General features: G+C 37.7%; 1 protein-coding gene across 8 annotated transcripts in view; it reads left to right on the top strand.

The window, feature by feature from the left end:
* LOC136843737 (eukaryotic translation initiation factor 4 gamma 1-like) overlaps window positions 1-25851 on the top strand; it is a 721796-nt gene that overhangs the window by 413210 nt on the left and 282735 nt on the right. For all 8 annotated transcript variants that reach the window (XM_067112379.1, XM_067112380.1, XM_067112378.1 and 5 more), the window contains 2 exons: window positions 5282-5370; window positions 15490-15588. In XM_067112379.1, the coding sequence (XP_066968480.1) occupies window positions 5282-5370; window positions 15490-15588 (188 nt within the window). The remainder of the gene's footprint in view (window positions 1-5281; window positions 5371-15489; window positions 15589-25851) is intronic.

Below are 25851 nucleotides of genomic sequence, written 5' to 3'. Positions count from 1 at the left end.
TCTCTCTCTCTCTCTAATAATTCATGAATAATTTCACTTTTGAGATTTAAGTAAGGCCAACTGCCCATATCTCTCTCTCTCTCTCTCTCTCTCTCTCTGTGTGTGTGTGTACTGCATTTTCTCTTCAAAGAAATATCAATTACTTTATATAAACATAGAAATATACTAAAATCCCATCATCGCTTGTGTGACAATTTTTTTTATTGTTTTGATGTAGCCTTACAAGATGATATCGGCTCGGGGGATTAGAAGCAGCCAATAACAGAGCTCATAGCAACCCCCTCCATGACAATACGATATTGGCCGGAAGGACTGACAGTAGCCAATAACAACTGGTAACAACAACCTCCTCCTCTTCTTGCCCTCCTTGACAACATGCTATTGGCAGGAAGGGTGGGATTTTAACCAATCGCAAAGCTTGCACCTCATGGGCTTTGCATACACCAAAAGGAGGATGAGTAGTATTTTCTCTCTCTCTCTCTCTCTCTCTCTCTCTCTCTCTCTCTCTCTCTCTCTCTCTCTCTCTGACATGAGAGAGAGAGAGAATGACGGCACAAGAATTTTCTAACAAATTTGGGGGAGATGGTGAGGACTAACCAACCAAGTTTGTATGATAAATAAATGACTTGCCTAATAATAAGTGCTAATTTTCAAATATTAATAAGGTTAAATAATAATAATAATTTACGATTCCGATAGGTTACGCTTTTCAAATATATTCATTTATGCATTATTAGAATAATCAAATTATTTTTTGATGTTTTAAACATTAAAAGATGATTTTTGACGATTTTCGGCGATGTTCCGGCTTCGGACGATTTTCGGTTACTGACGCTCAACCCCGTCGTAAACCTGTAATTTTGCTACATTTATGCATTTTTAAGCAATTTTTAAACATAGAAATATCACACCCTGGGCTTTGAAGGGTAGAATTGTCAAATATGTCAAATTACCTGACATTTCTGACTAAGAGTAGAAGATCAATTTCTCCCTTCCTTCTCTCTCTCTCTCTCTCTCTCTCTCTCTCTCTCTCTCTCTCTCTCTCTCTCTCCAAAAGGTAGAATGAGAAATGGATAGATATCAATAGATACTAAGTTCAGCCCTTCACTCTCTCAGGAAAAGATACTGCTAATTTGAGTCTCTTTACCTATGCACACTGTGTGTGTGTGTGTGTGTGTGTGCTCATGGTGTTTTAAAGATGCGTAGTAAAAGTAGTAGTACATCTTTGGAAGACAAAAAAAAAAAATTTTCTGTTGTCAGTCGCAGTAAAGAGAAATTCCTCAAGAAATTAAAGAGATAAACCTCTCTCTCTCTCTCTCTCTCTCTCTCTCTCTCTCTCTCTCTCTCTCTCTCTCTCTCTCTCTCTCTTCTCTTTTGCTCTCTCTCTCTCTCTCTCTCTCTCTCTCTCTCTCTCTCTCTCTCTCTCTCTCTCTCTGGCCGGAATAGGGTATTAATGTTTAAGATGACTTTGAAATGATATTAATAATATAATTTCAAAGATTAATACAGTAGTAATAGGATAATAATTTAAGCTATATTTGATGTAGGATGATATTTAAAGTAAAAATGGGGGAGCACTGTAGTACTGTGAGATTGCAGGTCTGCTTCAAAACAGCAGAATGGTAAATTTTTGGAGGGTTTTTTATGAAAGACTCAATAAAAATGCAGGTTATGTCATTTTCAAGATACCCAAAGGTTACTCAAAGGATTAAGAGTAAGGTTTTCTTACCATTTTCGATTATTTTTTTCGGTTTACAACGATTTTCGGCTTACAACGCGGCATCAGAACGGAACCCCCATCGTAAACCGAAGACTGCCTTTTTAGTGATATGAAAATCCCACAACGGTCTAGCTTGGTGATGCGTCATCACTTGCGAATCCTATTCCCGGACTGTCCTCAAATTTACAACTGCAAACTGATGACGTTAGTAACAATGAAAAACAACCCTCTCCAAGATCGGTATGATGAAATGTATTTTATAGTCTTATCGTTAAAATTCACAAGTTCAATTACAGTTATTTTGATCATGTTAGTGAACTTATGGTCTTAATTGTGCCACTATTTTATTACTGATGATCTTAATATATTAATATAGATGATAAATAAGCTATAATGAATAAACAACTAAAATGAAAAAACATAAAAAAAGGGAAAAAATGTTTTTGCTGCAGTAGTGATGTTTGACTATGCTCCTAACCCCACAGTTCCGAATTCTGAAAAATTCCAAAAACCGAAACACATCTGGCCCTGAGGATTTCAGGTAGAGGATTGTGTACCTGTAATCTAACTTTCATGATCTTACTTTTCATTTTAAAGACTCCACTTCTTCTTACTTAAATTAATTATGCGTTCATGTCTTGGCCTAGGCATCTACTTATGCGGCTGAATTCTGTTGTTTTTATCATGTTTTATTCGTCATTTTTCATCCTTTACCATGAGCTTTAATTCAAAGGTTTGTACATTGGTTTATTATTCATACTCTTTATAAAAATCATGAAATATAGTATATTAATAGGTATATATAGATATCGCCGGTTAAACCGGACAATTGGCTAAGATGGACACCCTGGCCCCCCTATTAGTCCGTCTTAACGAGTCGACTATATATATATATATACTCTATATATAATATATACAGTATATATTTTAATAGTTAGCAAACCCGCAACAATTAGAACCCTTCTAAAAACACTTAGAACTAAAAATTTTAATAGTTCAAACACACTAAAAATGCTTATATCCTTATCCTTATGGTGGGGTTAGGTTCCAAAACCATCGTTTGTTGGAAAAAATGTATCTCGAATATAGCCTAGCATACACTAGGGTATTCAGTACCATGCATACATATATGGTAGCCTAGCCTACACTATAAAGTATACTCTGTACATACACAGTATAGTAATTATTCATATCAGCTAATTTTGTTGGTCCATTCAGAGTGACTTATGATAATTCAATACAAAGTGAAATTGAATAACAAACAAGAATTAGCTTGGCCTACACTATGGTATATCGTATACATATACGGTAGCCTAGCCTACATTATACTGTACTATGTATTCTCATATTAATATCGTATTATATAAACATCAATATAACAAATATGCATCTTTTCCCTGGATCTTTTAAAATTTTATACTTTACTTCACTGCATCCAGTAATAATGTATATATTCTTATATATTGATTTTGTGTTATAAATTGCGATCATAGCGATCAATGTTTTGTTTTGGAAATCGATTATGTGGTAAGTTTATTTTGCTGTATTTGACTAATTTCAGAGTGCTTTTCTTGCTTCTGGTTAGCGTAAATGAATCTCTAGATACTTTATTTATATGGGACAAGGTTATTTTTCGTTATACAAAGTGTTTTTAAATCAAAATATAACTTAAATATGTCAATCGAAATTAATTTAGCTATTTTTTTCATTAATAGTTGGCGTTGGCCATTTGGGGTGGCATGTTTTTGTGTAAAAAAGATCAAGATTCCATTCGCCATTTTCATTTGATTTGATCATAATACGAGCTTCACGTACTGTATTTATCTTTTATTGGTGTGAAATGAAAACAGTAGTAATATGTGTTCATTCATGCCCAATAGTTTTGATTAAAATACTTTCTCTCCAATTTTATTTATGGTCAAGTATCATCCATGATGCCGTTGCACGATAATTTAGTCATTAGCAGTTTGAACATTGTTTTCTCAGCTCCAGCTACAGTAAACCCCCCATATTCGCATTCTCACGATTCACGGACTCACTTATTCACAGATTTCTCTGTGGAACGTATCTACCCATGATTCGCAGAAAATTTGCCCGTTCACTGTAGTTTTCACTGAGAAATATTCACTAATTACTATATTTTCATATTTTCATGACTAAATGCACTTTTTGTGATAAAATTATTAAAATGCTCAGGTATAGGCATTTTTAGAGGTTTTTTCTTGTGTTTAAAATGAAAATAGGCAGTTCTAAGTGTTTTTAGAGGTGTTTTAAGTATTCGCGGATTTTAGCTATTTGCGGGGTGTGCAGTATGCATCCCCCGAGAATACGGGGGGTTTACTGTACAACTTGCAGCTTAGATTTAGCAGTATATTCCCTTGCCGATCTTTTATCTATTGCGAATAAGGGTGTAATGTAAAAATATATCAGTCCTATTCCACTTACAGTATCGTCATTTGTAACATAACTACGGTAATTTTTTACTACCATACTATGGTTGAAATAGAAGCAAAACAGCTGTTGTTATCCAATTCAGTTATAAGCAAAACAACAGTTTCTCATTCGGTTGTTTATGGCTGTATGCATTTACACGAGTATAGCGTTGCTAACAATACTTTTATCATTCTCTTTTACTTTTTTAACTAGAAGATGGGATAAAGAGATGGAGGAAAAGAAGTTGGTCTATTGTAATTTGGTCTATCTTGCTGCCTGATTGTACACTGCTGCCTGTGCCCGCATGAAATTTAAAAATATTTTATAAATATTGTCATATCGGTATTAATTGCTTACCCCATTACAAAATCCAATTATTGTAACTCGAGCACTACCTGGGTACCTGAGTATTTTAATAGTTTTATCACAAAAAGTGCATTTAGTCATGGAAATTATATGAAAATACAATAATTAGTGAATATTTCTCAGTGAAAAATACTGCAAATGGGCAAATTTTCAGCGAATAATGTGTATGTTCAATATAGAAATCTGCAAATCAGTGAGGCCGCAAATTGTGAGAATGTGAATACTGGGGTTTACTGCATATGTATATACAAAAATAAACTTAAAAAACAAAGAAAAAGAGAATTAAGGAAATATTCAACTTTACACAAATTGTCTTTTCAACAAAACATCTTACAATGATTTGTCCAGGCATGTTACATAAGGGCTCAGGTACCCTTTTTGCATTTGCGTTTTGTTCAAAATAAGAGGGGAATGGTACTTGACTATAGGAGTGCCTAATTCAACTGATAAGCTTTCCGTGTAGGCATGTGGGGATGCTGATGTTTATGTGTTATGAAATAGGATTTTATCCCTGACTGAGTACTCAAGATATGAATATTTTAGTGGTTGTCTTTTTTTCTTTGAATCCATTCCCTTTTAAAGGAAACAGGTTAATATTGAAAAAGTATTGTAATTTCTAGGTGAAGAATGTGGATGTGCATTTGCACTCTTCAGTATTTTTTGGTGACTTGAATATTATTGTATGAAGAATGTATGTTGAGTAATCTGTAATTGAAACAAATGTTCTTGTAATGTAAATGTTTTATTTCTTGTTCTCAACAGGTGGGTCATTACCTGTAGTTTCTGCCCATAACATGATGTACCCAGCAACTACACAAAACCAGCCACAGGGACCACAACCTAATGCTCAGGTAATGTCTTTTCTTTCTCTTTGCTGTGCAAATTGCTAGTGTGCAATGAGGAGGATTTTTTCTAATAAACTTAACAAATATTTGTGTGCTATTCATTTTTATATTTTATCTGACAAGTCAGTAATAAAAACCTTGAGTGAATTCAGTGGTATGTATTGCAATATAATGTACTGTATTTTTCTCACTCAGCAAAATCTGTAACCCAGAATAACTTTTTGTTTTGGTGGGGAATATAAGATGTTTATACATGAATCATACCATTTGGTATATTATTATTATTATTTTTTTTTTTTTGCCATCACAGTCATCCTGTTCGACTGGGTGGTTTTTATAGTGTAGGGTTCTGGGTTGCATCATGCCTCCTTAGGAGTCCGTCACTTTTCTCACTATGTACTGTTTCTAGTAGCACACTCTTCTGCATGATTCCTGGAGCTACTTCGGCATCTAGTTTTTCCAGATTTCCTTTCCATGGATCTTGGGGTTGTGCCTCGTGTTCCTATGATTATGGGTAGAATTTCCACTGAAATATCCCATATCCCTTTTTATGTGTAACTTACCAAGTAATTACATTGCTTATAGTTTCACTCACCAGCAGCTTAAAAATTTTGAAATTCGTGGTAGCACTAGTGTTGGTGTACTTGACTAATCCCCGCCCACTTTTGGGGTACGAGAGGGGCGACTCTAGCAGTGTGATTCAGTTGTTTTTCTGCTGGCTCTGACAATGGTTCAGTAGTGAGCAGTCGGTGGTTGGATCCCTGCTAGGGAGCCCTCCTGCAAGAGATGAAAGAAGTGGTGCCAGCAGACAGATGGCCAGTGGTGAGGAGTCTCCTAGGTCTGATAGACAAGGCAGCCACATGCCTCACCTGACACATAGCCTGTGTATGGGCTAACATGATCCTGAAGAAGAGAGAGGTGCTACTGTCAGTGGTGGCCTGACAGCTGTCACTCAAGTGTTAGATGAACCTCTGAAACAGTCCTATTTCCAACCTTCCAGTGAAGATGGGAAAATCATGTAGGCGCCTCATGAATTGACTGGGGACACACCTAGACCAAGGACATCCACCTCCAGAGAGCCTCTTCAAAGCTTAAGATATTGCTAGCAGGTATAGGTCTCTCCCTACCCAAAAAAGAGGAGAAATGAGGCCAGACATTTTGGACCACCCAGCCATGTAGGAATAGGACTGGAATAGGGGGCAACTCCAGGTGAGAACACATACACACATGGCTGCCACGAGTGGGAGGTTGTCTAGTGGAGCAATGGGTGGTGCAGCAGAAATGTGGGCCAGAGGAGTAGAAAGTCACAGTCCTCAAGGAGGGCTACAGACTCCCTTTAGGGGAGAAAACCTCCTCTGTCGCCACAGCCAATTCTGTTCCCATCATACAAGACCAAATTGATGAAGGGCAAGGCCCTCCGTGTAGAGGTTAGAGCCACGCTCCAGAAGGGGCCAGTTGAAGTGGTGGAGGAACATTCATGGGTTCTACAGCTACACTTCCTGGTGGAGGAATCCTTACGGGATGGAGACCAGTCATAGGCTTTTTGGCTGTGAACGGCTTCCTGCAGCAGACGCTATTTTCGATGGAACCAGCCAGGTTGATGTTAGTTTCCATCAGAGAGGGAGACATGGTCCCGAAATGTCTGCAGGACATATACCAATCCACCACTCATTGAGAAGATAAATGAGGTTCATATGCCATCAGACAGAATATCAGTTCAGAGCCCTAGTTCCTCATTGGATGGGTGGGTACCATTCTCAGCTAGCGCTCTGCTGGCCCCGCATTTGATTATCCGACCAGCTAATGAAGAATTAGGGGAATTTATTTCTGGTGATAGAAATTCATTTCTTGCTATAATGTGGTTCGGATTCCACAATAAGCTGTAGGTCCCGTTGCTAGGTAACCAATTGGTTCAGCCACGTAAAATAAATCTAATCCTTCGAGCCAGCCGTAGGAGAGCTATTAATCAGCTCAGTGGTCTGGTTAAACTAAGGTATACTTTTTTTTTTTAGTTCAGAGCCCTCTGTTTCAGTCTTGCAACAGCTCTGCAAGTCTTCACTCAGGTCTTCCAATTGGTGTCCACTTGCCCACTCGCATGAAATGAAACTGAGAATGTACCCTAATGATAGGTTCATCCTGGTGCTGTGGATCTAGAAGTTGAAGAGGCCAGAGACAAGGTATTGGCACTGTGCCAGGAACTGGGAATGATTATGAACTTGGACAAATCAGACCTGGTGCCAAAGCAGGCCATAAAGTACAGGCAGTCCCCAGTTATTGGGAGGGGTTCCATTCTGATGGTGTGATGATAAGTGAAAACTGCCGATAACCAAAAATCAGCGATTTTCGGTTATCAGTGTCTCTGTTAGGTATGTATCGGCGCTGATAAGCAGAAATCGGTGCATATCGGCGCTGAAAATAGCCAAATTTTGTCACTAGACAAGTGCCGAAATACCGGAGGCTCTCACGATCACCGTGTCCAGCCATGTTTCCTGATACAGGCAGTCCCTGGTTATTGGCGGTCTCTGATAACTGAGCAAACTGATAACCTGGGACTGCTTGTGTCTGGAAATATGTCTGGACACGGTGATCATGAGAGTCTCCTGGCCCCGACGTGGACAGGTAACCTAAGGGAGATAGTGCTGGGGTTTATGACAGGGCCCACCCAACTGGCGAGGCAGTGGTAAGTGCTAATAGAGCACCTGGTTTCCCTGGAGAAGTTAATGCCCAGAGGCAGGTCCTACCTTCAATCCCTGCAGTGGCAGGTAAAGAAGAGTTGGCAACAGCCAGAGAAGTCTCCTCATCAACAGATCCCGGTGACCAAGGAAGCGAGACGGAACCTTAAGTGGTGGTTGGACACCCACAGTCAGCATCAAGGAGTGCCACCTAGCAAGCCACCCCCAAAGGGGCTGGGAAGTGCACCTTAGCAGTGAGTGCATTTCAGGGAACTGGGGAATTGGGGAGAGCAAAGAACACATCAAATTCAGCACTAACGGAGGGGCCACTTTGTGGTTGTGATGAGAAGCAGCATCACTATAGTGGTGTTGTTCCTCATGTAGTGCTTGTTGATGTAGTGGCCTACACTGTCAATCAGGGAGGGACGATATCGCCTGAACCCTGTGCACTGGCAGTGAAACTGAACAGCTGGTTGGAGGGAGCAGAGGTGGACCTGACAGCGAGGTACATTCCTGGGAAAAGAAATGTGGTGGCCAATCAACTAAACAGAAAAGATCAGATTGTGGGGATGGAGTGCTCCCTGCACTAGGAAGTAGCAGACAAATTCCTAATACAGTAAACCCCCATGTTCGCGGGGATGCATACCATACACATACACACACACACACCCCGCAAATAGCTAAAATCCACAAATACGTAGAACCCTTCAAAAAACACTTAGAACTGCATATTTTGATAGTTCAAACACAAAAAAACTCTAAAAATGCTTATATGGGTGTTATCCTACTTATGATGGGGTTAGGTTCCAAAAAACCCATTGTTTCTTGGAGAAAACGTATCCCAAATGTAGCCTAGCATTACACTAGGGTATTCAGTACCATGTATACAAATATGTTAGCTTAGCCTACACTGTAAAGTGTGCTCTATACATACGCGGTATAGTAATTATTAATATCAGCTAATTCTGGAGGCTTATGCAGATTGACTTATGATAATTCAGTACAAAGAGAAATTGAATAACAAACGAGAATTAGCTTAGCCTACAACACTGGCATATCGTTTACATACATGGTAGCCTAGCCTACATTATACTGTACAGTGAACCCCCCGTATTCGTGGGGGATGTGTCCACACACACACCCCCGCAAATAGGTCAAATCCGCGAATGCTTAAAACCCCTCTAAAAACACTTAGAACTGCCATTTTGATAGCTTAAACCATGAAAAACCCTGTAAAAATGCTGATACCTGAGTATTTTAATAGTTTTATCACAAAAAGTGCATTTATTCATGAAAATTATATGAAAATACAGTAATTAGTGAATATTTCTCAGTGAAAAATACCACGAATGGGGGAATTTTCTGTGAAAAATGGCTAGATATGTTCCACAGAGAAACCTGCGAATGCGTGAGTCCGAGAACCATGAGAACGCAAATACGGGGGGTTTACTGTACTCTGTATTCACATAATATCGTATTATACAAACATCAGCATAATGAATACGCATCTTTTCCATGGATCTTTTAAAATGTTATGCTTTAATTCAATGTATCCAATAGTATTGTATATATTAAATTGCTTTTGTATTATAAATTACAATCATAGCAATCAATGTTTTTGTTTGGAAATTGATTACGCGGTAAGTTTATTTCGCCATGTTTAACTCAGCTCAGAGCACTTTTCTTGTTTCTAGTTAGTGTAAATGAAACTCTAGATACTTTATTTATATGGGGCAAGGTTATTTTTCGTTATATGAAGTGTTTTTAAGTTGAAATATAACTTAAATACGTCTTGTTGTGAAATTAATTTAGCTATTTTTTCGTTAATAGATGATGTTGGCTGTTTGGGGGATGCTTGTTTTGTGTAAAAAAATCAAGATTCTATTCGCTATTTTCGCTTAATTTCATCATAATACGAGCTTTACATATTTATCGTTTATCTGCATAAAAATAGTAGTAATATGGGTTTTTTCGTGCCCAGTAGTTTTGATTAAAATACTTTCTCTCCAATTTTAATTACAGTCGAGTTTCATCCATGTTGCCAATGCAAAATAATTTATAGTCATTAGCAGCCTGAACATTGTTTTCTCAGCTTCAGCTACAACGTGCAGCTTAAATTTAGCAGTATATTTCCTTGCTGATCTTTTATCCATAGCGAATAAGGGTACAATGTAAAAATATACCAGTCCTATTCTACTTAACTTCATTTGTACTATAACTACGGTACTGTAATTGTTTATTACTGTATGATGGTTGAAATACAAGCAAAACAGCTGTTATCTGATTCAGTTATAAGCAAAACAACAGTTTCTTGTTTGGTTGTTTATGGCTGTATGCATTTACGCAAGAGTATAACATTACTAACAATACTTTTATCATTCTCTTTTACCATTTTAACTAGATGGGATAAAGAGATGGAGGAAAAGAAGGTAGTCTATTGTAATTTCATCTCTCTCACTGCCTGAATGTACACTGCTGCCTGTGCCCGTGGGAAATTTAAAAATATTTTCTAAATATTGTCGTATTGGTATTAACCCTTAAACGCCAACTGGATGTATCATACGTCGACTAAAATTGTCTGTTGGGTGCCGAGTGGACGTACCGTACGTCGACTACAAAAAATTTCAACCTTCCGTCAACTTTGACTACCGAAATGGTCGAAAAACGCAATTGTAAGCTAAAACTCTTACATTTTCTAGTAATATTCAATAATTTACCTTCATTTTGCAACAAATTGGAAGTATCTAGCACAATATTTCGATTTATGGTGAATTTCTGGAAAAAACTTTTTCCTTACGCCCGCGCGGTAACTCGGCCAAAAATTTCAGAAATTCTTTTGTCATTTTGTCGGAATTTTTGCACTGTTTTATATTAGCCATTACATAAAATTTTATATATGAAAATGTGCGCAATTTCATGTAAAATACAGCAAAATACAACCCATGGTTGTAGCTTTTATCAGTTTGGAAATATTTTCATATAAACCATGATAACTGCCAAAATTTCAAGCTTTGGTCAACTTTGACTCGACCGAAATGGTAAAAAAACGCAATTGTAAGCTAAAACTCTTACATTTTAGTAATATTCAATCATTTACCTTCATTTTGCAACAAATTGGAAGTCTCTTGCACAATATTTCGATTTATGGTGAATTTTTGAAAATAACTTTTTCCTTACGTCCACGCTAGAAATTCTTTCGTCACGTTGTCGTAATGTTTGCACCGTTTTATATTAGTCGTTACATAAAGTTTTATATATGGAAATGTGTGCAATTTCATGTAGAATACAACAGAAAATAACTCATGGTTGTAGCTTTTATCAGTTTTGAAATATAATCATATAAATCATGATAACTGCCAAAATTTCAACCTTCGGTCAACTTTAACTCGACCGAAATGGTAAAAAAATGCAATTATAAGCTAAAACTCTTACATTCTAGTAATATTCAATCATGTACCTTCATTTGGCAACAAACTGGAAGTCTCTAGTACAATATTTTGATATATGGTGAATTTCTGAAAAAAAAACTTTTTCCTTACGCCTGCGCGCGGTAACTCGGCCGAACATCTCAGAAATTCTTTCATCACGTTGTTGTAATGTTTGCATCGTTTTACATTAGTCGTTACATAAACTTTTATATATGAAAATGTGCACAATTTCATGTAGAATACAACAGAAAATAACTCTTGCACAATATTTCGATTTATGGTGAATTTTTTAAAATAACTTTTTCCTTACGTCCGCGCTAGAAATTCTTTCGTCACTTTGTCGCAATGTTTGCACCGTTTTATATTAGTCGTTACATAAAGTTTTATATATGGAAATGTGCGCAATTTCATGTAGAATACAACAGAAAATAACTCATGGTTGTAGCTTTTATCAGTTTTGAAATATAATCATATAAATCATGATAACTGCCAAAATTTCAACCTTCGGTCAACTTTAACTCGACCAAATGGTAAAAATGCAATTATAAGCTAAAACTCTTACATTCTAGTAATATTCAATCATGTACCTTCATTTGGCAACAAACTGGAAGTCTCTAGTACAATATTTCGATATATGGTGAATTTCTGAAAAAAAACTTTTCCTTACGCTCATGCTTGCGTAACTCGGCCAACATCTCAGAAATTCTTTCATCACGTTTTTGTAATGTTTGCATCGTTTTACATTAGTCGTTACATAAACTTTTATATATGAAAATGTGCGCAATTTCATGTAGAATACAACAGAAAATAACTCATGGTTGTAGTTTTTATTAATTTTGAAATATTTTCACATAAATCATGATAACTGCCAAAATTTCAACCTTCGGTCAACTTTAACTCGACCAAAATGGTAAAAAACGCAATTGTAAGCTAAAACTCTTACATTCTAGTAATATTCAATCGTTTACCTTCATTTTGCAATAAATTGGAAGTCTCTAGCACAATATTTCGATATATGGTGAATTTTGAAAAAACATTTTCCTTACATCTTTGCGCTGGTAACTCGGCTGAACATCTCAGAAATTCTTTTCGTCTCGTTGTCGTAATATTTGCACCATTTTATATTAGTCGTTACATAAAGTTTTATATATGAAAATGTGCACAATTTCATGTACAATATAACAGAAAATAACTCATGGTTGTAGCTTTTATCAGTTTTGAAATATTTTCATATAAATCACGATAAATAGAAAAAATTAGACTTTCGGTCAACTTTAACTTGACCGAAATGGTCGAAAACTGCAATTGTAAGCTAAAACACTTATAGTCTAGTAATATTCAATCAATTAGCTTCATTTTCAACAAACGGGAAGTCTCTAGCACAATATTTCAATTTATGGTGAATTTTTGAAAAAAACATTTTTTTACGTCCACGCGTTACGAATTCATGCATCATTTTGTGATAATATTTTCTCTGTGTTGCTTTGATCGTTTTACAATTTGTTATATACCAAAATCATCGCAGTTTAGTGTACAATACAAAGAAATAAAAATAACCTGTTAGCTTTAACCGTTTTGCTCACAGCTCGATTTGTATAAAATTATATATCAAAAATTTTTTTTGCGCTGTCATATATTTCAATATTTATATATGATAATGATATTTTTTTTTCATTTCTGATGGTTGCATACTAAACTTCAGGCAATGACAAAAAAAGGAGCCAAAAATGAACTCTTAATCTAAGCGTGCTGTGATTTTTTGAAAAAACCTTTTTTTCTGCTTCGGCGCTAACTCCCGAATGCCGCCAGCATACGGGAGACGTTTTTGTAAATAGAGGCTCGGCGTTAGAGGGTTAATTGCTTACCCCATTGAATTATCATAAGGCTAATTATCCTAACTTGAGCACTACCTGGGTATCTGAGTATTTTAATAGTTTTATCACAAAAAGTGCATTTAGTCATGAAAATGCAGTAATTAGTGAATATTTCTCAGTGAAAAATACCGCAAATAGGTGAGTCCAGTAATCGTGAGATCATGAATACGGTGGCTTTAATGTAGTGTGGAAGATTCTGACAATCAACCTGTTTATCGTAGCCCAAAATGCCAAACTCCTACTCTACTGCTCTCAGGCTCCAGACCCACAAGCAGTGATGCAGGACACCTTCCAACATACATGGAACAGTATGGCTGTGTATGTCTTTCTTCCGCTCAGCCAATGGAGAAAGGTCATAAATTGCCTATTGACATCCCATGGCTAACAGATGACATTAGTGGCCCTTTTATGGCTCCAAATGGAGTGGCTTTTCAAGAAGTACTGCAGAGGCAATCTTTGACACTCCCCCTACCATTATCCACAGGAGTCTTCCTAGGAAAGTTGTCTGTCTTCTGTGATTGATGCCATCAAAGGAGTCATTCTCTGCTCAAGGCCTCTTTGCAAAAGGTGGCAGCTTCCTAGTTTACCTACGACAGGAGAAGAACTTCTCAGTAGTGGCAGTGAAGGGATATAGAGCAGCTCTCACAGATGTTCAGACTGAAATGGATAGACCTGTTGACCTCTTAGGAGCTGTTGGTTCTTATTAGGGAATTCAGACAAGCAAGCCCCACAGAGAAATCAAAGCTCCCAATTGGGATGTGACACAGGTCCTAGTGAGTCTGAGAGACCCTCCTTATGAACCCCTTAAGATGGCAGGAAACAGAGACCTATTGTTGAAGATGGTCTTCTGGCCCTTCGACCAAGAGGGTGGGGGAACTCCACAGTCTCTTCCATATGGAGAGGTGGACCTCCTTGCCCTTTGAGTATGTTCTGGAGTTCATCATGAAGATGCAGAACTCTAAATACCTGGACCTCAGGTTCATGAGGCTAAAATAAAGGTTTCCTTCTGGCTCAGGTAGGTCATCACCAGGGCATACGCCTCTGCGTGAAAGGGGAAACACCCCCAGTAAGGGTGAAGGCCACCAACATCAGGGGGATTGTGCTGAAAATGACCTACCGGAAGAACCACTAACTCTTCCAAATGATGAGGGCTGGGGTTTTGAGAGACCATTTACCTTCATGGCCTTTTACCTCAGGGACCTGGAACACAGGTCTGTGGACATGTTTGTCCTGGGCCCAGTGGTCGCGACCCAGCAAGTGGCGTAGAGGGGCTCCACCTGAGGAGAGTGGCACATCATGTCCCAGACGGAGGAGGGTGAAGACAGAGTGAGAGGTGGCTGACAGGTCCTCTTTGAGGGAACCCCATGGAACAGAAGGAACAAAGGTAAACACCACAGGCAGACCGTCTTGTATGTTTAAGTTACGCAGCCCACATATTTGTCGACAGTGGAGTTAAAGACTGTGTCAGGGACGTGAGAGACAGTTCTCCACTCCTGAGGTAGGGCAGTGTACGTCTCTGGCTTGAGAGGTTGGTAGTCTGGATATTTTTATTGGGGGATGTTATCGTGGAGTGCTGAGTGAGGGAACTGCTTGGGATCCAGGGCACTCCCACTTCAGTAGAGTACACTGCTGAAGTGCTAGATGCAATGGGCCCTGTAGGGGGGTAGTGCTGTCAGTGCACTTCATGAGGTGCAATGTAGGCATTACTTAAGGTTCTTTGCAGCGTCCCTTCGGCTCCTAGCTGCAACTGCTTTCATTCATTTTACTGTACCTCCATTCATATTCTCTTACTTCCATCTTATTGTCCACCCTCTCCTAACAATTGATTCATAGTGCAACTGCGAGGTTTTCCTCATGTTACACCTTTGTAACCTTTTCACTCTCAATTTCTGTTTCGGCGCTGAATGGCCTTAGTTGCCCCAGTGCTTGGCATGTATGCCTAAATCTATAAATCTGGAATCTAGATGCAATGGGATACTTAGTTTATGAAAGCTATGGTTTGTATACTTAGGAAAACTACAAATTACTTTAAAATTTTGAATTTTTAAAAATTACAATTGAAGACAGATTTTTATGGTAAAAATTTATTTTATATCTTTTGATGGTTGCTTATGCAATTCTGATGTTTGTTCTTTTTGTATTGGTTTGCAGGGTCAGTTTTACCCACATCATGGAGGACCCAATGCTCCTCCACATTTGCATTCAACTGGACAGCCACGGCAAGTCACCCTTGCACACTCACAGCATATGGTAAGTTATTTTTTTCTATTTTGTGCTTTTATCAGATGTTTTTAGTGAAATCCTTTGGAGATATAGGTTTTCAGCTTACTGTGACTGTTGTTAAGTAGCAGTTAAAGTTGGTATTAGGGTTTTATATTAATATTTAATGAATTAATCCATTATATTAGGATCAGGAAAGGAAATTCATCCAGCTGTCTGTACAGTACAGTAATTTATGATTAATTTAACAGCTTTGCTGTTATGATGTCACAGAAAAAATGGTCTTGGTACTCAGTACGTGCTAATTAATTCAGTGTAACCTGATGAAAATGTTATGTTCTGACACGAATATGAATCTACTCTTTCATATTTGGAGTACTAGCACTTGGGACTCTTTGGCTGTCACTAAATCATCTAAAAAAAAAAAATGCTAACGGTTAGGTCTATGATCGTTGCCAACCTGGGTTGGCCTTACCCTTCCGTTGTGCTTACATCAGTGTTTGGCCTCACATGCTCACTGAGTCATCTCTGCTTTTGCTGTGCTTTGTCCTTGCGTCTGTGGGGTGTTTGTGTCCTCCACGCATGTTTAGAATCGCAATGTTTTGTCCTTTTGACATTAGCATATGAAAATGTTAATTTAATTTATATTTTTTGTAAAATGTGATTAGGGTAACTTCTCGTAGGTATTTTTATTTATAATTTAGCATTTCTTGGATCCAGAAACCCAATTAAATGCCCACTGTATGGTGGAAATTTATGTTTAAAACAAATTATGAATTTTATAGTTGCAGATAGTTGCCATACTGAAGTCCATTACTTGACTGCTTCCACCTAGGTATTTCTTTAAATTATATTATCTGGAGTTCTGTTTTTCAGTCATGCTTTTCAGAACCAGAGAGAAGATCTGATGGCCTTAGAAAAGTCATATTCAGTAACGTTCATCTAAATTAATGTGTTTCAGTTAAAGCACTGTACCCCTTATTGGGCACATTATCATTACTTCAAATAACTTTATCAAGGATTTGAAAAAATGTGACTAGATGAAATATCAGAAAGTAATATTCAGGGCACCCTTAATACCACTCAGACATCTCTAGGTAGCAGCCAAAGAAATCAGATAGATCACATGACTATTAATCAAGAGAGAAGAATAATGTTACAAACTACAGAGGAGTAGATGTCAGTAGTAATCAACTTAACATTATCATACTAAAGCCAGAATTAAAGTAGATAACAAAAAAAAGCTGAAAGAGTATATATGTTGGATACAGTAAAGCTTCTTGAAGGTGAACGTCAAGAAACTTTTGCAACTGAATGTCAGTCAGAATAGGTTTGCTGTTCCAGAAACCCTATCTAAGGAGGAGCTGTCAGTCAGTGAGGATAGGTTTAACTTCAAGAATGTGTTTCAGTCTGTTGGAAAAGAATTATTACGATGGGGGTAACAAGACAGAAACCTTGGATATTAGATAAAACATGATACATTAGTGAAAAGACAAATTAAAAGATACTTGTAGACAGATATCAGGGAGATGAAAAACATTTATAGATCTTGCTAAGTACTCAAGTCTAGATAGTGAAGTGCCCATCACATGAGCCCCTTAACCCTCATTGGGAGAGTCTGTAAATAATAATTCTTATGATGGAAGTAACAAGGAAGGAATCCATCTTCTATGAATGGGTTGCTCTTGCCACTAAAGTACTCAAAATATAACTGTGCAATACGTCCTTGGAATAATGAACCACAACGTCCTCTGGTTTGCTTACAGCAGACCGCTGCTGATTTAAAAGAAGCTGCAGCAGAGGAAGTACCTCCATCAAAGGCCAGTACAGTAATACTTCGATCTTACATGATTCAAGTTGTGCGAATTCACACACACACATGAACTTTTCACTGGAACCTAACTAATTGGCATACGCGATTTTTTCACAGACACACGAAATTCTCGCGAAACCCTGCAGAAGTGGTTATGTTTAATTTTTGAAGTAATTTACAAGTTTTCATGCTTTTATGTGTAAAATCTGTAAGAAAACTGCATTTCATGCTTTTGCGTAAAATCTGTATGAAATATGCATTTCATGCTTTTATGTGTAAAATCTGTATGAAAAATGCACTTCATGCTTTTATGTGTAAAATCTGTATGAAAAATGCATTTCATGCTTTTATGTGTAAAATCTGCATGAAAAATATATTATGTTTATTTTTGTACATGCATAAATATGATGCAAAGGTATTTTCAGCACATTCAGTTAGTGTACTTTTACAAGATGTGATACCCATTGGCAAAGTTACTGCACTTTTCAAAGATTATACCCCTGCAGAAAATGCTTGTTTAATGTTTGAAGTACGTTTATAAGTTTTCATGCTTTTAACTGTAAAATCGATATGGAAAATTTATATTTTTTGTACATAAATATCATACAAGTATTATGTCCATTCACAAAGTCTTTGTTGCTAGGACTTTACATGACCTTGAGATGAGGTTGTTCAGTCACGCTCATTTGATAAAATGAATTCGTTAATGTAATATCAGAGATGTAACTAAGAGTAGTATAAGTGTCATTCCTTGAAAATTACTTTGTTAACCTCTGAGAAAAGTGCTGGTGCAATCTGTATGTGCATGTAATTACAGCACGTTCAGTTGGTGTACTTTTATAAGATGTGATACCATTTAGTTACTGCACTTTTCAAAGATGGTACCCCTGCAGAAAGTGTTTAATTTTTAAGTACTGTACTATTTTATAAGCTTTCGTGTTTTTAGGTGTAAAATCAGAATGGAAAATTTGTATTTATATATTTGCGCTTAAATACGATACAAAAGCAGTACAGTTACTGTATTACAGTATATATATCTCTTTCTCTCTCTCTCATTCGTAGTTAGCGCTCAAACATATATTTACAACTTATCATTTCTCTGTACGTCATTACCTGTACAGTATATAATTTTAAATTGATTGAATTTTACCTGTAATGTACTACCTTGTATGAACATTATGTACATGTTTTCGTTATTTTGTACCTTTGTTATGACTGTGACGCATGAATTTTACCTAGTGACGCAAAGAAAATGGCTTTTACTCTAAGTGATAAAGAAAATGGCATCCCATGAATTAGGGGTAACATAGTATATGTACACATCTACTGTAATTGCACTATTATGAAACTGTGCAGTACTCAAATTTATGTCAACCATTTATTTCTTTTTTAAGGGTAATAAGCTAAATTTTAAATAAAATTACACTCACTTTAGTTCATTTAAAAGTTAGCTTAATTTTGGGAGCATGATTAGGGTCATATTTAGTACTTAAACTCTAGAAATAAACATTTATTAGCATTTTTAAAGACCATGCCAAACTTACACAAAAATTCACCTTGCGCGAGGGGCTCCGGAACCTAACCTCACGTAAGTTCGGGGTATGACTGTATACGCCATAGGGGGTAGTGCCGTCAGTGTCCCTCCTTGTGTGGTGCACTGTAGGCATTACTTAAGGTTCTTTGCAGAGTCCCTTCGGCCCCTAGCTGCAACCCCTTTCATTCCTAGTGCAACTGTGAGGTTTTCCTCATGTTACCTTTAAAACCTTTCTGCTCTCAATTTCCCTTTCAGCTCTGAATGACAGTATACTTACAGAGCATCCTTTTGTTGTACAGTACAATCAGCACCCTGTATTGATCGTCAACTCAAAAGTTACATGCATTCTAAGTCAGCTCTTCTGTACAAACTTGTTTTCTACAAAAACTCCACATTTTATTTAACCCTTAAACGCCTACTGGACGTATCATACGTCGACTAAAATTGTCTGTTGGGTGCCAAGTGGACGTACCGTATGTCGACTACAAAAATTTCAGCCTTCGTCAACTTTGACTCGACCGAAATGGTCGAAAAAACGCAATTGTAAGCTAAAACTCTTACATTCTAGTAATATTCAATCATGTACCTTCATTTTGCAACAAATTGGAAGTCTTTAGCGCAATATTTCGATTTATGGTGAATTTTGAAAAAACTTTTTTCTTACGCCAAAGCAGTAACTCGCCAAAAATTTCAGAAATTCTTTCATCATTTTGTCGTAATTTTTGCACTGTTCTATATTAGCCATTACATAAAGTTTTATATATGAAAATGTGCGCAATTTCATGTACAATACAACAGAAAATAACTCATGGTTGTAGCTTTTATCAGTTTTGAAATATTTTCATATAGATCACGATAACTGCCAAAATTTCAACCTTAGGTCAACTTTGACTCGACCGAAATGGTAAAAAAACGCAATTGTAAGCTAAAACTCTTACATTCTTGTAATATTCAATCATTTACCTTCATTTTGCAACCAATTGGAAGTCTCTAGCACAATATTTCGATTTATGGTGAATTTTTGAAAAAAACTTTTTCCTTACGTCCGCGCCAGAAATTCTTTCGTCACGTTGTCGTAATGTTTGCACTGTTTTATATTAGTCGTTACATAAAGTTTTATATATGGAAATGTGCGCAATTTCATGTAGAATACAACTGAAAATAACTCATGGTTGTAGCTTTTATCAGTTTTGAAATATTTTCATATAAATCACGATAACTGCCAAAATTTCAACCTTGGTCAACTTTAACTCGACCGAAATGGTAAAAAAACAATTATAAGCTAAAACACTTACATTCTAGAAATATTTAATCATGTACCTTCATTTTGCAACAAACTGGAAGTCTCTAGCACAATATTTCGATTTATGGTGAATTTCTGAAAAAAAAAAAAACTTTTTCCTTACGCTCTGCGCCGTAACTCGGCCGAACATCTCAGAAATTCTTTCATCATGTTTGCATCGTTTTACATTAGTCGTTACATAAACGTTTATATATGAAAATGTGCGCAATTTCATGTAGAATACAACAGCAGATAGCTCATGGTTGTAGCTTTTATCAGTTTTGAAATATTTTCACATAAATCATGATAACTGCCAAAAATTTCAACCTTCGGTCAACTTTAACTCGACCGAAATGGTAAAAACGCAATTGTAAGCTAAAACTCTTACATTCTAGTAATATTCAATCGTTTACCTTCATTTTGCAATAAATTTGAAGTCTCTAGCACAATATTTCAATATATGGTGAATTTTTGAAAAAAACATTTTCCTTACATCTGCGCGGTAACTCGGCCGAACATCTCAGAAATTCTTTCGTCTCGTTGTCGTAATATTTGCACCGTTTTATATTAGTCGTTACATAAAGTTTTATATATGAAAATGTGCGCAATTTCATGTGCAATATAACAGAAAATAACTCATGGTTGTAGCTTTTATCAGTTTTGAAATATTTTCATATAAATCACGATAAATAGAAAAATTCAACTTTCTGTCAAATTTAACTCGACGAAATGGTCGAAAACTGCAATTGTAAGCTAAAACACTTACAGTCTAGTAATATTCAATCAATTAGCTTCATTTTTCAACAAACGGAAGTCTCTAGCACAATATTTCGATTTATGGTGAATTTTTGAAAAAACATTTTTTTACGTCCGGCGCATTACAATTCATGCATCATTTTGTGATAATATTTTCTCTGTGTTGCTTTGATCATTTTACAATTTGTTATATACCAAAATCATAGCAATTTAGTGTACAATACAACTAAAAAAAATTAACTCATTGGCTTCAACCGTTGTGCTTACAGCGCGATTTGTATACAATTATATGTTTTTTTTTTTAGCTGTCATATATTCCAATATTTATATATGATAATGATATTATTTTTCATTTCTGATGGTTGCATACTAAACTTCAGGCAATGACAAAAAAAGGAGCTAAAAATGAACTCTTAATCATAAAAACTAAAGCGTGCTGTGATTTTTGAAAAAACTTTTTCCGCTTCAAGCGCTAACTCACGAACGCCGCAAGCATACGGGAGACGTTTTTGTAAATAGAGGCTCGGCGTTTAAGGGTTAAGTAACTTATCAAGTAATTACAGGTTGACCATCACTAATCCGGCAATCAGTAGTCCGGAACAATCAGTAATCCGGCACAAATTTCGGCTAGAGTTATTTCTAATGTTTCCGCACTAATTTTCAAATTTCCCGGGTCGCTGCACTAACTTGCTTGCCGGCCACTTCAATTTGGTGGCGCTGTGTGCTGCATCTACAAACTGGAGGTGTTTGTAAACGCAAGCATGCTTTTGCTGTTCCATTTTTTACATTTATTATTGTCTTTTGGCCTACGCTAAGGTATATCGTATAGGCTATATATACGGTAGCCTAGCCTACATTATACTGAACTCTATTCACATATTAACAGCATTATACAAACATCAACATAACGAATGTGCATCTTTTTCATGGATCTTTTAAAAAGTTATGCTTTACTACTGCATTGTATCCAAATGCGTATATTCTCATATTGCTTTTGTATTATAAACTGCGATCAATGTTTTGTTTTGGAATCGATAATGCAGTGTTTATTTCGCCGCATTTAACTCAGTTCAGTGCGCTTTTCTTGCTTCTAGTAAGTGTAAATGAATATAGATACTTTATTTGGGCCAAGGATATTTTTCGTTATACAAAGTGTTTTTAAGTCAAAATATAACTTAAATACGTCTCGTTGTGAAATAAATATAGCTATTTTTTTCGTTAATATATGACGTTCGCGGGAATCGCGGCTGGCCGTTTTGGGGGCATGTTTGTTTTGTGTAAAAAAATCAAGATGCCGTTCGCTATTTTCTCTTGATTTCATCATAATACGAGCTTTACGTATTTATCTTTTATCGGCGTGAAAACAGCAGTAATTTGTATTCTTTCATGCCCAGTAGTTTTAAAATACATTCTCTCCAATTTTATTTACGGTCGAGTTTCATCCATGTTGCCGATGCACGATAATTTATAGTCATTAGCAGTTTGAACATTGTTTTCTCAGCTTCAGCTACAACTTGCAGCTTAAAGTTACTGAAGCAGTATATTTCCTTGCCGATCTTTTCTCCAGAGCGAATAAGGGTATAGTGTAAAAAATATATCAGTCCTATTGTACAGTACTTAACGTCATTTGTAACATAACGACAGTAATTGTTTGACCGTACGATAGTTGAAACAAGCAAAACAGTTGTTATCCGATACGATTAGTAGCAAAACAAGTTTCCCGTTCGGTTGTTTATGGCTGTACGCATTTACGCAAGAGTATAACGTTACTAACAATACTTTTATCATTCTATTTTAGTTTTTAACTAACAGATGGAATAAAGAGATGGAGGAAAAGAAGTTGGTCTATTTTAAGTTGGTCTCTCTCGCTGCCTGCGCGAAATCTAAAAGTATTTCCAAAATATTTTCGTATCGGTATTAATTACTAACCCCAACGTAAACTCGAAATATCGTAATTTGAGCACTGCCTGTATTTGATAATTGTCTTTTCTTTATTAACCAACTTGTACTGATTTTTGGGATATTTTAATTCTAAGATGAGGTGCTTAGCTGCTGGGTTTTATGTATTCTAGCCTAATAAATGGCTAATCCGGCACCCTCCAGGTCCCAGTGGTGCGGGATTAGTGATGGTCAACCTGTACTTAGCTATATATTTCACTAGTGTGGCAAATCCTAAAATCAAAATATTGTGCCAGTGCTGTCATTGCATCGTAGGTGACAAGCCCCGTTCCACCGCACAGGTTGGTTGGTAATGGTTATGATTTTGCTGCATGGGTGATAATATTGCGCGCTTCATGCAGCAGACCTGTATTTTCACTGCCTGTTTTTTTGAATGATTTATTCTTTGAAAGTTGAAGTGTTATCGCTTTTGTTTATCCTAGTTGCTGATCTGTTTTTAGTCCTTCAAATTAGCCTTTGTTTCTTTTAATTTTGTCAATTGATGTGTCTCTGGGACGCCGATTGTTAGCTAAGTATATCTATGATGAAATGGCGTTCTCTTCGAGTCGGAGCTTAGACACCGCGCATCAGTCACAACAGCATATCAGACTTATGATAATATTCATGGGGAGATATTTTTCGAATACTACAGAATATCCCTTTCATCTAGTTATGTCTAATTCAAGTGTTGATAGTCTTCCCTCTTAGCGGAGGAGGTAATGCTAGGCTAACTCTTGTGGTGCTAATAACGATGGATGACGGTTGTACAAGGCTCCCTCCCTTAAGACCGGAAGTTAGGCATGACCACATATGATACCTATGATAATATTGATAGGAGATTTCTGTCTTATAAGATAGAATATCCCTTTCCTTTAGTTATGTCAAGTTATGATAATATAGTTAAGGACCTGTCGTATATTACAGAATTTCCTTTTCACGTATGTCTACTTCTATTTCTTCTAGTCTACACTATTGTAGTGAAGAATGTTACGTTAGACTAACAAAATATTGCGGTGTTTCACATACAAGTGCAGTAATTGTAGGGAACAGGTATATTACAAGAGGTACTTGTGATGAGTGTTAAACCTTAGCAACATTGAAAGAAATAGAAGAGGAAGGTGGACGTTAGGGCCGAGAGAAGGTTCGGTCAGTCTAGATTCTTCCCTATTCCAAGTCAGTCTTAGTCTTATTATTCTTTTTACTTCTGGTCACGATCTTTCTTCTGTTCCCTGCCAATCTTATTTCCAGGTTCGATAACAATTTGAACCTTGTAATGAATTCAAAGTGCTTTGTATGAATTGTCAAGTGAAGTGCTAGTGGAGGAGGTGGTTTCCCATCCCATTGGTTCTCCTAGACGAAGGTCCCTGTCCTGCACCCCGAAACTTAGGAGAAGACATACCAGAGGTCCAAGGAAGGCTGGTGGGGTTTGCCCATGGGTTGGTGCCCCTCAGTTGAGCCTGTTACAAAATCCCAGGTTTCAACAGTTGGCTTTTAGAAAGCGGCCAAGGGAAGTGTAAGTGGAAGAGGTGGCTTCCTGTCTGCCAGTTCTTTAAACAAAGGTCCCTGTCTCACTTTCCTGTACTGGGGAGAAGACATTCTGTAGGTCCAAGGGAGGCTGGTGGGGTGTGTCCACAGGTTGCCACCTCGTCAGTCGAACCCACTGCAAAATCCCAGGTTTCGACAGACTGCTGTTGGAAAGGCATGTTGTTGGGTATGTGTAATTTGTCTTCCAATTCGGCTTCTCGTTCCCTGGCTCTCCTAGACCGAGGCCCCTGTCTTGCTCCCTTACATGGGGAAAAGACATACCAGAGGTCCAAGGTATGCAAGTGGAGTTACACACGAGTTGCCACCCCCCTCGGTCGAGCCTACTAAAAGTCCTAGGTGTCGACAGACGGAGGTTGGAAAGACACGTTGTGAGTGTGTGTATTGTGTCTTCAACTCAGACTCAGATTCCGGCAGTTCCCAACACCTACAGCGCTCCCTCGATTCATCCAGGCAGTCGAAGAGACAGGTGACTCCGGTTGGTCTTCCCCACTTCCTGTTAAGTGGGACAAGAGGATTTAGGTAGCCCACAGCCTTCCCGCAGATTTGCAGTGGATCCCTCAGTCCTTGCATTGTTACCTCTTTCTTCTCTTCATTGGAATTATCAGGCTCATTCTCTCCAGATCGTCCAGGCATACAGAGCACTCTTTTGGATGCCAAGCACCCGAAGCATGCGTCATGAGCGCTCAGCACACCCACTCCCGGGATCCTGGATCCAGCTCCTGCTCCCAGGATCCTGGATCACAGCTCCCGCTCCCATGATCCCGGATCCAGCTATCGCTCCCGGGATCCTAGCTCTTCCTCCCGGGATCCCGGATCCATCTCCCGCTCCCGGGATCCCGGATCCAGCTCCCACTCTCGGGATCCCGGATACAGCTCCCACTTCCGGGATCCCGGATCCAGCTCCCACTCCCAGGATCCTGGATCCAGCTCCCGCTCCCAGGATCCTGGATCCAGGTCCAGTGCTCCCGTCACCTGTCTTCTGCTCTCGAGCACCAAGTACCCCTAATGGGGGCGGCAACCCAGAGCTCTCGTGGCGTCCATCACACTACAGCTTTCTGAGATTATAAATTAATTAGAAAAGCTCCTACCTCAACCCTCCCCAGGGCACATCCCTGTCTCCAGTATCATTGAGAATGAAGAGGAGGTTATTCAAGATTCTGCTCCATTAGTGTGGTAAACTCTTCCTTGCTCCTTTTGGCAAACTTTCCATCCCTGTTTTTCACTACAGTTGCCCTGACCTATCCTGCTTCCTCTTTCCTGAAGAGGAGCCACCCAGAAGTTAGTTCCTGACTCCCCAAGCAAGAAGGTGCTTAAGGAAATCCAAGACTGGCTTGTTTCTAAGAGAGAACAGGAAAGACAACTTTCGCTTCCTCCCTCTTCTTTGCTTAGGGGGGACTACACACCTCTCGTTCATCACTGGGGAGG

Source organism: Macrobrachium rosenbergii, chromosome 12 (assembly GCF_040412425.1).
Source record: "Macrobrachium rosenbergii isolate ZJJX-2024 chromosome 12, ASM4041242v1, whole genome shotgun sequence".
NCBI classification, from domain to species: Eukaryota; Metazoa; Arthropoda; class Malacostraca; order Decapoda; family Palaemonidae; genus Macrobrachium; species Macrobrachium rosenbergii.
The sequence above is the reverse complement of the archived record's forward strand: the minus strand, read 5'-3'. Positions and strand labels throughout refer to the sequence as shown.